Genomic DNA, 13,679 nt, shown 5'->3' on the forward strand with positions numbered 1-13,679 from the left:
CTGCTGGTGTCAGACTTGATGCACCGGTACCTCTTGCTGTGCGGCAGCAGAGAAAATAGTCTATGGCTTGGGTGGTTGGGGTCTGACAATTTTTCACACCACCTGATATAGAGGTCCTGGATGGCGGGGGGCTCAGCCCCAGTGGTGTACTGGGTTGTCCGTACAACCCTCTGTGCGATCGAGGGCGGTGCTATTGCCATACCAAGCAGTGATGCAGCCAGTCAATATGCTTACAATGGTACAGTTGTAGAACCTTTTCAGGATTTGAGGGCCCATGCCAAGCTTTCCTCCTGTGTCAGCAATGCCTGGGCAGAGGAACGTGCAGAGAGGCAGACGCATCCGCTGTACCATAATCACACTTGCAAACATAACATTACAGACAGTTGAATGTTTGGGTGAGATGCTTGATAAATATTGATTCATTAACTGCTTGAAATATGTTTATTCTACAGATGTGTGCCTTCTACAAAGCACTGATAAGACTCTTACATTTTCAGATTGCTTTCCACTGAGGAGAAAAATGATAATTTTCTCAATAGAACAATTTAATAGTATTGGAGATTTACTAGACAGTCTGGTGGATTGGTGTCATAGCCACTTCCCAAATATGTTTTATTGGTGTTTATTGTAAGTTAGGCAAAAAGTCCCAAATTAATTGATCGCCCACATGAAAATATGTGTTTATGTAAAAAGTATTATTTGAGAATTTGTAAAGCTGTCACGTAAGAATTACATGTTTATATTTTTGATTTAAAGATATTTGAGAAGTGGCCATGACTGACTCAGATCTGTGTAGTTTGCTCACACTTTTTCCCTCCTGGGGAAGTCTCCTTCCTCGCTCTTCTCTAACAAATTAGTGTATAACAATTAGTGTATAATATCAAATTCCAAACAGTTCCTTTACAAGACAGAATGTTGAATAAACGTAATTTGAATTTGACCTGTTGTCCACTGATTTCATCCTTATGTGGGTGGAAATTAGAGACACAATATCCACAGGAAAGTGTTATTAACCAGACTTTTAGAACGCTGGTGTGCATATGGTTCTGTCGGTTTGTATTTTCAATCTACTGATGCATGCAAACTAAACACTTGCACAATATATAAACAATTGCCAACCGAACCACAGATTAGCCATTATATATTAGCGGGCGAATGTGCAGTCAAATTGCAAGCGAGCATTTTTTTCCCGGATATCTCCTCTTACATTAGGCGATTGTTTACATCGTGTCCATCACATGCGAATACATCAGGAGAATGAAAATAGTTGACAAAACCATACACCCACCGGCGCTCAAAAAATTCAGCAAAATAATACTTTCCTTCAGATATATTTTCTATAATTTCGATGCACATAAGGACCAACCGGTTGAGTACGTTCAAATATAATTGTATTCAACATTCTGGTTTGAGTGTTAAACTTTCCATATTTTTGCAGTGCATTTAGTCAGACCGTGTAACCTATAATCGGCAGCACAGTCATAGTAACAGTCACTCAGCTCTCTGCTGCTCCTAATATATATATATATATATATATAAATATATTTTTTAAATGTAAAAAGCATTTTACTCCTACTGGTCAGCCGGTGTACTGGTAGATTCCAGTTTACAAGAACAAAAAAAGGAAGCGGATCGGGACATCAGCTGACAGGAAGATGTGTTAAAGGTGTGGTGAAAACTGATACCTGACCTACACCCAGCGGCAGCAGGACGGGACTTTTGTCAAGGTGTTTAAAGATTAGTTTAATTCAACACCCGTGGACCTGGAATTCAACCAAATTCTCTTCAAACAAGGTAGACTAATGATATTCACTGTTTCTGTTCAAATATTGTATCTTCACCTTGCTCACCAAAAGCTTCTAAATGTAATTCTGCTTCAATACTTTTGTTGTTTCCTACAAACTATCATACGCAAGTCGGTTAAGATCAAATTCTTACTTACAATGACGGCTTACCAGGGAACAGTGGGTTAACTGCCTTGTTCAGGGCAGAACGACATGTTTTTACCTTGTCAGCTCGGGGATTCGATCCAGCAACCTTTCGGTTACAGGCCCAACGCTCTTCCTGCCGCCGAGTTTTGTCTGCTTCTTTTGAGTCTCTGTATCTAATCACTTTTCCGCTGGTGTGAATGTTTTATAGACAGATGTTGAATTCTCAGACTTATATCTAACTTTAACCACACACACACACACGTTAGATCTTTCGTAGGAGCATCTTTAAACGCCTGTCTCAGACGACTCCTACAACAGCGAAGTGCGTCAGATAGTTTTTTACCCTCCCGCGTCAGAATATGCTAAACATTTAAAACCGAAGTGACTGCATTAACCCTCCTGCTGTGTTCCGGTCGAATTGGACCGATTTACAAGTTCTCTCTGAAAAATGTCGTTCATTTAATCTGATTGTCATACGATTTCATGACTTTGTCCACACAGGGCATCTGAACATACAAAATACATTTTGATGATTTTCATTACATTTTGGGTGTTTTATTTAACCTTTGTACACCCTTGGTGTTCCCGGTCAAAAATGATCGGTCATTAGAAATTAATGGGTGAGACTACAATTGGTGTATAAAATTGAGTTCAGGCACATGCCCATTCTTCCTCTCCCAGAGGCATGTGTTTGAGCACACACCTTACTCCCCTTCTTGGTTTCCATGGAAAACCCCACGGAAACCACATCTGTTGTCATTCTCACAAACAATAGTAACATTGTTTCAATAATATATAGAACTTTTCTCACAGCTCTGGTATATATATTTTTTTGAGGCCTTGCTCACAATTCATTCTGTGGCACGACAATGACCAAACGATGAACTGTATGCGAGGCTCTTGATCATATCTTTGATCATGACACTGGTGAGGAGGAGAGTCCTTGTTAAACTTTGACACAAAGTAGTCTGTGATAATTAGCACTGTCATCTGAGTATTTGTTTATAGTAAAAATAATACATTATGCTTTTTTTCTTTTTTTTTTTTTTTTACTCAAATGAGTTGTATGAGCTCAGGTCAGTGAGGTCTACAGGCCATAAATAGCAAATAGAAGTTTAAAACGTGTAATGTTCACAATAACTTAAGTTGATTAAAAAGATCTCACACAACATTAGGGGATTAATATGTATTATTATGGATTTATAATCAGCTATAATAGGGTGGTCATTTTGGACCGGGAACACAGAATTAGTTAACATGAAATTAACACAACAGGTGGGTTAAGAGTCTACAGTAGTCTATAGGACTATCATATTGAAATACATTTTAATGTTAAATCAATTGAGTTCTATTTTGATACTTGTATCCTACTGTCTGTAATTTCTCAAAATATTACATGTGTAGCCTAACTTGTGCAATGATGTGCCAAATATGTGCAGCCATAGGCAATATCTTTCTAGGAGCAGTGGAGTATATTCATGGAGGCCAAGGGAAAGCCAGACCCCCCCCCCCCCCCCCATATATTTTATGTATAATTTTCCTTCAATTCACTATATGCTGACTATCTCACAGGAGAAAACATCCCAGTGAGAGAAACAGTGCCCCTGTCTCTCTGTGTAGGCCATATCTGATGCTGTGTGGTCCAAAAGAGCATGACGTTGTTGCCCCCCGTAGCATTGAATGCAAGGGAAGCCAGCGAGCATTTGACAAAAAAAGTATAAATTAGCTAATCAGCTTTGAGCTAAACTGAGTAAGCTCAACTCTGCATTGTCCTGACACACCAAAAAAAATCAAAGGAAGCCAGCTTGGATTTGATGTCTATCCTAGCAAATCGCATTGAGCATATGTCATTGACATGAACAACTTTAATTGTTGCATCTAGTTGTTGTCCTCCGTTGGCTAGCTCGCTATCTAGCTAGAATTAAGCAAAATCTGTGGTTTTACTTAATTCTCTGTACTGGCCAATGATTATAACGGCGATTCTGATCCAACCATTAATTCATACCTTGTTTGTTGTGTCCCTGGCCTGAGAGGATGGAAGTTCAACATGTAGCTAGATGTAGAAGGCTAATGTTAACTAGCTAACGTTGCCCATGAATGGAAGTTAGGCTAACGAGCAAGCATTTTAGCCAGGTAGCCTAGGACAACAAAAAGAAGCGTATGACAGTGATAGACCGTTTCATCAACATGAAAGAGGATGACATTGGCGTTTCTCTACAAGTAGGGTGAGTCAACATGCTTTTTTTTACTTGCACAAACACACAGATGTGAAGTACTTAGGTAAAAATATTTGAAAGTACTACTTTTTTTGGTATTTGTACTTTACTTCTACTTATTTGACAACTTTATACTTTTACTTCACTACATTCCTGAAGAAAAGTATGTACATTTTCCCTGACACCTAAAAGTACTTTTACATTTTGAATGCTTAGCAGGACAGGGAAATGGTCTAATTCACTTATCAAGCAAACATCCCTGGTCATCCCTACTGCCTCTTATCTGGTGGACTCACTAAACACATGCTGCATTTCTAAATTATGTCTGAGGGTTGGAGCTTGCCCCTGGCTGTCTGGTTTGCTTTATACACTGCTCAAAAAAATAAAGGGAACACTTAAACAACACAATGTAACTCCAAGTCAATCACACTTCTGTGAAATCAAACTGTCCACTTAGGAAGCAACACTGATTGACAATACATTTCACATGCTGTTGTGCAAATGGAATAGACAACAGGTGGAAATTATAGGCAATTAGCAAGACACCCCCAATAAAGTAGTGGTTCTGCAGGTGGGGACCACAGACCACTTCTCAGTTCCTATGCTTCCTGGCTGATGTTTTGGTCACTTTTGAATGCTGGCGGTGCTTTCACTCTAGTGGTAGCATGAGACGGAGTCTACAACCCACACAAGTGGCTCAGGTAGTGCAGCTCATCCAGGATGGCACATCAATGTGAGCTGTGGCAAGAAGGTTTGCTGTGTCTGTCAGCGTAGTGTCCAGAGCATGGAGGCGCTACCTGGAGACAGGCCAGTACATCAGGAGACGTGGAGGAGGCCGTAGGAGGGCAACAACCCAGCAGCAGGACCGCTACCTCCGCCTTTGTGCAAGGAGGAGCAGGAGGAGCACTGCCAGAGCCCTGCAAAATGACCTCCAGCAGGCCACAAATGTGCATGTGTCTGCTCAAACGGTCAGAAACAGTCTCCATGAGGGTGGTATGAGGGCCCGACGTCCACAGGTGGGGGTTGTGCTTACAGCCCAACACCGTGCAGGACGTTTGGCATTGTTTTGTCAAACTGAAATTAGTCGAAGTTAGAATTAGTAAGCCTAAATGCCATTGCTATGGGAAACTAGGTCTTGGAGGGGTACCAAGGTAAAATTTGTTTTATATTGGATATTTGAGTTTCTCTTGTCAATAGCTATTGAACCAATCATGACATGACTGTTGGTCAATAGTTCTTCACGCTTCCATGACCGATTTAGATTTTTATTTTTGGGGGAGGGCTTTTAATCTTCAATAGCTCTTGCTATGAACATTTATTTTTGTCCCTCCTCCCCTGATTCAGAATATATAATTTTCATAGTCATGGCATGCTTTGTGTAAGGCATAATTTCCCAAACTCTGTCCTCAGGACCCCAAAGGGTGCACGTTTTGGCCTTAACATTACACAGCTGATTCGTATTGTAAAAGCTTGATGATGAATTGTTTCTGAATCAGCTGTGTAGTGCTAGGGCAAAACTAAAATGTGCACCCCTTGGGGTCCCAAGGACCGAGTTTGGGGAAACCCTGGTGTTAGAGCTGTTGAAAATAGAACTGTATTTTATACAAAAAATGATAAAAAGAAGCTGTGGATTTGTCCATCAGACTGATTCAAAATACATAATTTTCATAGTCATGGAACGCTTTGTGTAAGAGCTACTGAAATCTTATGTTTAACCTCTATGGGCTAGGTGGGACGCAAGAGCCAGTGGAATCCCGTGGCGCGATTTTCAAATACCTTAGAAATGCTATTACTTACATTTTTCAAACATATGACTATTTTACACCATTTTAAAGACAAGACTCTCGTTAATCTAACCACACTGTCCGATTTCAAAAAGGCTTTACAACGAAAGCAAAACATTAGATTATGTCAGCAGAGTACCCAGCCAGAAATAATCAGACACCCATTTTTCAAGCTAGCATATAATGTCACAAAAACCAAAACCACAGCTAAATGCAGCACTAACCTTTGATCTTCATCAGATGACACGCCTAGGACATTATGTTACACAATACATGCATGTTTTGTTCAATCAAGTTCATATTTATATCAAAAACCAGCTTTTTACATTAGCATGTGACTAGCATGTGACTAGCATTCCCACCGAACACTTCCGGTGAATTTACTAAATTACTCACGATAAACGTTCACAAAAAACATAACAATTATTTTAAGAATTATAGATACAGAACTCCTTTATGCAATCGCTATTTTAAAATGGCTTTTCGGTGATGGCACATTTTGCAATATTCTGAGTAGATAGCCCGGCATCACAGGCTAGCTATTTTGACACCCACCAAGTGTGTCACTCACCAAACTAAGATTTACTATAAGGAAAATTGGATTACCTTTGCTGTTCTTCATCAGAATGCACTCCCAGGACTTCTACTTCAATAACAAATGTTGGTTTGGTTCAAAATAATCCATAGTTATATCCAAATGGCAGCGTTTTGTTCGTGCGTTCAAGACACTATCCGAAGGGTAAAGAAGGGTGACACGCCCGACGCGTTTCGTGACAAGAATGTCTAAATATTCCATTACCGTACTTCGAAGCATGTCAAACGCTGTTTAAAATCAATTTTTATGCGATTTTTCTCGTAAAAAAGCGATAATATTCCGACCGGGAAACCCTGTTTTAGTTCAAAGATAAAAACATGGTGTCGCCTCGTGCACGCGCCTCAGTCTCATTGTCCTTAGATCGACCACTATCCAAATGCGCTACTGTTTTTCAGCCATGGCCTGCAAAGCCACCATTCATCGTTCTGGCGCCTTCTGAGAGCCTATGGGAGCGTTAAAAAATGTCACGTTATGCCAGAGATCCCCTGTTTTGGTTAGAGATGATCAAGAAGGCCAAGAAATAGTCAGAGAGCACTTCCTGTTTGCAATCTTCTCTGGTTTTGGCCTGCCAAATGAGTTCTGTTATACTCAGACACCATCCAAATCAAACAATTATATGCATCTTCTAGTTACTGGGCAGGAGTAGTAACCAGATTAAATCGGGTACGTTTTTTTATCCGGCCGTGCTAATACTGCCCCCTATCCCCAACAGGTTAAACAAGTGTATTTTTCTCCATCCACCCCTGATTCAGAATATACACTTCATAGTTTTGGCATGCTTGGTTCAACAGCTATTGACAAACTGAATATCCAATACAAAACCAATTTTGTCTGGGCTGGGGCACGTCACTTCAGTCGGTGCTCGGTAGAGAGTGCCACTAAGGGCAGTGGCGCTCTCGCAACTTCGACCGTAGAACTACAATCACGTCTGACAAGGCCCAGTGGTGGGAAAATGAACCCAATTACAATATTTCAGTAAAGGTATAAAGATACCTTAATAGAAAATGACAAGTGAAAGTCACCCAGTAAAATACTACTTGAATAAGTCAGTGTTTGGGTTTTGAACATAAGTATCAAAAGTAAATATTTGAGCAATTAGCTACTTAAGTATCAAAAGTAAGTGTAAATCATTTAAAATTCCTTATATTAAGCAAACCAGACGACACCGTTATCTTGTTTCATTTACGAATAGCCAGGGGTACACTCCAACACTGAGGCATTAGGGATGACCAGGGATGTTCTCTTGGTAAGTGTGTCAATTTGACCAACCAATGCATATCTGTATTCCCAGTCATGTGAAATCCATAGATTAGGCCCGAACTTATTTTCCTTATGAACTAACTCTGTAAAATCTTTGAAATTGTTGCGTTTATACACGATATGGACACCTGCTCATCGAACATCTCATTCCAAAATCATGGTCATTAATATGGAGTTGGTTCCCCCTTTGCTGTGATAACAGCCTCCATTCTTCTGGGAAGGCTTTCCACTAGATGTTGAAACATTGCTGCGGGGACTTGCTTCCATTCAGCCATGAGCGTTAGTGAGGTCTGGCACTGACGTTGGGCGATTAGGACTGGCTCGCAGTCCTAATCCCAAAGGTGTTTCGATGGGGTTGAGGTCAGGGCTCTGCAGGCCAGTCAAGTTCTTCTACACCGATCTGGACAAACCATTTCTGTATGGACCTTGCTTTGTGCACGGGGGCATTGTCGTGCTGAAACAGGAAAGGGCCTTCCTCAAACTGTTGTCACAAAGTTGGAAGCACAGAATTGTGTAGAATGTCATTGTATGCTGTTTTTGTGAAAATTTCCCTTCACTGGAAATAAGGGGCCTAGCCCAAACCATGAAAACCAGCCCCAGACCATTATTCCTCCTCCACCAAACGTTATAGTTGGCATTATGCATTCGGGCAGATAGCGTTCTCCTGGTATTCATCTGCCAGATGGTGACAAGTGATTCATCACTTCAGAGAATGTGTTTCCGGAGTCCTATGGTGGCAGCTTTACACCACTCCAGCTCACGCTTGGCATGGTGATCTTAAGCTTGTGTGCGGATGCTCTGTCATGGAAGCCTATTTCATGAATCTCCCGACGAACAGTTATTGTGCTGACGTTGCTTCCAGAGGCAGTTTGCAACTACGTAGTGAGTGTTGCAACAGAGGCCAGATTTTTCCGAGCTACACGCTTCAGCACTTGGCGGTCTCGTTCTGTGGCCTATCACTTCGCTGCTGAGCTGTTTCTCCTAGACTTTTCCACTTCACAATAACATCACTTACAGTTGACCGGGGCAGCTCTAGCAGGGCAGAAATGCCACGTTGGCGGTCACTGAGCTTTTCAGGAAGGCCATTCTATTGCCAATGTTTGTCTATGGAGTTTGCATGGCTGTGTGCTAAATGTTGTACACCGGTCAGCAACAGTTATGGCTGAGTCCACATGCGTGTGTGCGCACATGTACAGTGCATTCGGGAAGTATTCAAACCCCTTGACGTTTTACACATTTTGTTACGATACAGCCATGTGCTAAAATTGATTCAATCGTCCCCCCCCCCCCCCCCCCCCATCAATCTACACACACTACCCCATAATGACTAAGCAAAAACAGGTTTAGAAAAGATATCAAATTTAACAAAAATAAACTGATGTAAAAGTATTCAGACCCTTTTACTCAGTACTTTGTTGAAACACCTTTGGCAGCAATTACATCATTGAGTCTTCTTGGGTAGGACACTACAAGCTTGGCACACCTGTATTTGGGGAGTTTCTCTCATTCTTTTCTCCAGATCCTCTCATGCTCTGTTTGGATGTGGGGTGTCGCCACACAGCTATTTTCAGGTCAAGAGATGTTAGATCGGGTTCAAATCCGGGCTCTGGCTGGGCCACTCAAGGACATTCAGAGACTTGTCCCGAAGCCATTCCTGTGTTGTCTTGGCTGTGTGCTTAGGGTTGTTGTCCTGTTGGAAAGTGAACCTTGGCCTCAGTCTGAGGTCCTGAGCATTCTGGAGCAGGTTTTCATCAAGGATATCTCTCTGTACTTCATCTTTCCCTCGATCCTGACTCGTCTCCCAGTCCCTGCCACTGAAAAAACATCTCCACAGCATGATGCTGCCATAACCATGCTTCACAGTAGGGATGGTGCCAGGTTTCCTCCAGACGTGACGCCGAGAATCTTGTTTCTTATGGTCTGAGAGTCTTTAGGTGCCTTTTGGCAAACTCCAAGCAGGCTGTCATGTGCCTTTTACTGAGGAGTGGCTTCCGTCTGGCCACTCCACTATAAAGGCTTGATTTGGAGTGCTGCAGAGATGGGAGAACCTTCCAGAAGGACAACCATCTCCACAGAGGAACTCTGGAGCTCTGTCAGTGACCATCGGGTTCTTGGTCATGGCCCTGACCAAGGCCCTTCTCCCCCGATTTGCTCAGTTTGTCTGGGCGGCCAGCTCTAAGAAGAGTCTTGGTGGTTCCAAACTTCTTCCATTTAAGAATGATGGAGGCCACTGTGTTCTTGGGGACCTTCAATGCTGCAGAAATGTTTTGGTACCCTTTCCCAGATCTGTGCCTCGACACAATTCTGTCTCGGAGCTCTGGACAATTCCTTCGACCTTCATGACTTGTTTTTTGCTCTGACATGCACTGTCAACTGTGGGACCTTATATAGACAGGTGTGTGCCTTTCCAAATCATGTCCAATCAATTGAATTTACCACAGGTTGGAATCCAATCAAGTTGTAGAAACATCTCATGGATGATCAATGGAAACAGGATGCATCTGAACTCAAATGAGTCTCATAGCAAAGGGTCTGAAATACTTATGTAAGTTGTTATTTTTAATACATTTGCAAAAATGTCTAAACCAGTTTTTGCTTTGTCATTATGGGATGTTTTGTGTAGAATGAAGAAAATGAATATAGTCAATTTTAGAATAAGGCTGTAACAACGTGGAAAAAGGGAAGGAGTCTGAATACTTTCCGACTGCACTGTGTATATGTATTCAGTGTAGTAAAAACAAAAGTTACAATGTATAACCAGTAATCTCACATCTTTTCCATTCACAGCAAGCAGCTCAGTCATGACTTGCCACTCTCCTCTCCTCCTCCTTCTCGTTGGTATTTTTGGGCCATGTTCAAGCTTCAAGATCTGTGCCTTCAATGTCCAGAACTTCGACGATGCCAAATCAGCCAACTTCAGGGTGATACACACTCTGACCAGGGTGAGACTCTGCCTCGTCTTTTCACAATCATACAGTTGCTATTCATGACGACTGGTCCAGGAAGGATCTAAACTCAAATATTTTAACTATAGTTCCATACTTTTGGATAAATCAATCTCAATTACTTTATTATTATAATAATCCAGGTATCTTTCCGTGATTTAGACATTCTTGTTCTAATCCGGTTGGTTGATTGTCCACAGATTGTGTCTCGCTGTGACATCTGTCTCCTTCAGGAGGTTAAAGACACACAGGGCAATGCCACTAAAGCTTTGGTGGAAGCACTCAACAGGTACAGTTGCATCTAGATACTGTTACCATAGAAAGAGAATCCATCGAATTCTATTTGACTGTAACAAGTACTCTACCTCGGGTGTATTCCAATCTTATCCTACGAGGTCCGGAGCGTGATGGGTTTTCTGTTCTTCCTGATAACTAATTGCACCCACCTGGTGTCCCAGGTCTAAAACAGTCCCTGGTGGGGGGGGGGGGGGGGGGAAGCAGTGGGACTGCCTTAGAGGTCCGGATTTCAATTTGAGGGATCTTCCTCATGCACCATTCAGTCATGCATATATATATATATATATATACATTGTTTTGTATTCCTTGACTGTTTCCTATAAAAGTGTATTGCGGATTTTGTTAAATGCACTTTAAATAAATTGTGATTTTGATTATAAAGAAAATAATTTATGATAAGTCTTTTCACTTAATTTATGGACCAACCCTTTGTTAATTTCTTCTTAGATATGATGCCTATCACTATAAATCTGTTGCCAGTGGAGTTCTGGGGCGAACACCTCAGGACCAGGAGCAATACGTCTATCTGTACAGGTAAGGGAAGCTTTCTTTTACATCCATTTCAGCTCTTTCATTTATAAATGCTACTCTCGTGACGTAAACTTGCATTCATTTGAGATCCTAAATATGCCGCCTCCCCTGTCCTAACCTTTTGGATCTCGGCCCTACATGCTAGTGAAACGTTGTCACCCTGCTTGACTTTAAGCCTAAACAAATGGTGCTATAACTAACTGCCTCCACAGGAATGAAACCGTAGAGTTGACGGATCAGTACCAGTACGTTGACAGAAAGGAGGGGAATGCGGCTGCGTTCTCCAGAGACCCCTTTGTTGTTAGATTTCAAGCCAAGGAAACAGGTTAGTTAAGTTCATGAGAATTTGAAATTCATTGTGTACTGTTTGGATAACTTCCAATGATCTTCCTCTGAACAGTGATTGGAGACTTTGCTCTGATCCCGCTGCACACTATGGCCTCTGATGCAATCAAGGAGATTGACAAGCTCTACGATGTCTTTGAGGAAATCAAAATGAAGTGGAATACTGAGGTGAGGCATGACAGCTGCCTGTTGGTGTTTCTGTTTGGTTCTTATTTTTCATAGATGAATGCAGTTACTGTTATCTGTCATGCTACATGATTCTGAATATCTAACTTTTGGAACATACTCCTCTCACCAATGTAATGCCACTCTGTACCATAGGCCGTGATGTTCCTTGGAGCCTTCAATGCTGGTTGTGGGCACATGACCCGGCAGGACAAGGCGAACATCCGACTCTTCTCAATACCTGGATTTTTCTGGTTGATCAGGGACCAGGTGGACACCACTGTTGGGGATACTGCCAGCTGTGCCTATGACAGGTGGGTGGAAATTTGAAATGAAGGCATTTTGATTATAAACAATCTGTATTGATGTATCCAATAACATATTACTCTTCAGCTCTATTTGACACTTTGTTTTTCTTAGGATTGTGGTACATGGAGAGCGCTTCCTGAAGGCCATCAAACCTTATTCAGCTCAGGTCTTCAACATTGCCAATGAGTATAAACTCTCAAAGGAAAGGGTAATACTTCCTTTTCCTCTTTACAAACATTTTCATTTAGCCTTTCAAACTCCTATCCATCTTCAAAAAAGCACCAGGAGAAGATGTAACATCCCAGACATGCTGAAGTCACCTGTTTTATGTCTGTTTCCTGTGTCAGATGTCATGACACAGAATAAACTGATCTCCAAATTTCAGGTTCTGGAAGTGAGTGACCACTTCCCTATTGAGGTGGAGCTGAAGACTAAATCGTCAGGGCAGCTTCAAGCTCCGGTTCAGCCTCTCCTGCTAATTGCTCTCTCTGTCATCACCTCCGCCCTGCACATCTTACCTTCAACCAGTATGGTGTGAGGAGGACTGATGGTCTTCTCCAGAGTATGGATCATAGAAATGTATAATTCATTCTAATTCAATGGTATGGACATCTAAAACTTCAATGAGCAGCTGGTTCACTCATGCAAGGGGTTGTCAAACCTATCCCTGGGTACTCCTAGATGCTTCACTATTTTGCTGTGGCCCTGAACTTGCTCACCTGATTCATCTAATCAAGATGTTGATGATTAGTTGCTACGTTTAATCAGGTCTGCTAGCGTGGAACTACTGGGGGTACCTGAGGAGAGGTTTGAGAACCACTGCTCTAATAAACAGTGAAGTCCGTCTTTGACTGGTCCCAATGAGATTGCAGACATTTTAGAGACAGCAACATTTATCACTACACAAATTGACAGAATAATCTCCTTTCAATTCTTATCTATGGATTTGCTCTGGTGTTGGACTGCTGATCCCAGTTTTGCTCTGCTCTGACATGTAGTTTCAGGTATTTGACATATATAATATCTTGAATGGAAGGCTACAGATTCCAGAAGCCACTACTTCTGCGTTTAGTAACATCTATTTTGTAAATTAATGGTTGCAATATTTCAAATTCATTTAGGTTTTTAAAACATTCTATTATGTAATGTGGTTTTTACATTGTCACTGTAAATGTTCAATGCATGTATTGTACACAGTATTTGAATAAAACTTGATTTTAAAACAAAGTAGGCCACATTTTGTTTGAGGATCTGTCTACCCAAACCATCCAGACCACTGGGCGGCAGTAAGTACGGGTTTG

The 13,679-nt window shown here is 41.6% G+C and overlaps 1 protein-coding gene across 2 annotated transcripts; it reads left to right on the forward strand.

Moving 5' to 3' along the window:
• Positions 1 to 1,644: 1,644 nt before the first annotated feature.
• On the forward strand, positions 1,645 to 13,605 carry LOC106566468 (deoxyribonuclease gamma). 2 transcript variants are annotated; one of them, XM_045692951.2, is made up of 10 exons: positions 1,672 to 1,794; positions 10,228 to 10,331; positions 10,574 to 10,728; positions 10,932 to 11,020; positions 11,476 to 11,562; positions 11,772 to 11,884; positions 11,960 to 12,072; positions 12,226 to 12,383; positions 12,490 to 12,586; positions 12,764 to 13,605. In XM_045692951.2, exons 2-10 carry the CDS (start codon positions 10,298 to 10,300, stop codon positions 12,914 to 12,916), a joined length of 999 nt encoding a protein of 332 aa, XP_045548907.1. In that variant the 5' UTR covers positions 1,672 to 1,794; positions 10,228 to 10,297; the 3' UTR covers positions 12,917 to 13,605. The 2 variants fall into 2 exon arrangements, with proteins under 2 accessions (XP_013990009.1, XP_045548907.1); XM_014134534.3 differs by lacking the exon at positions 10,228 to 10,331 and having other exon boundaries at positions 1,645 to 1,794.
• The last annotated feature ends 74 nt before the right edge of the window (positions 13,606 to 13,679 follow it).

Source organism: Salmo salar, chromosome 13 (genome assembly GCF_965601325.2).
Source record: "Salmo salar chromosome 13, fSalSal1, whole genome shotgun sequence".
Lineage (NCBI taxonomy): Eukaryota > Metazoa > Chordata > Actinopteri > Salmoniformes > Salmonidae > Salmo > Salmo salar.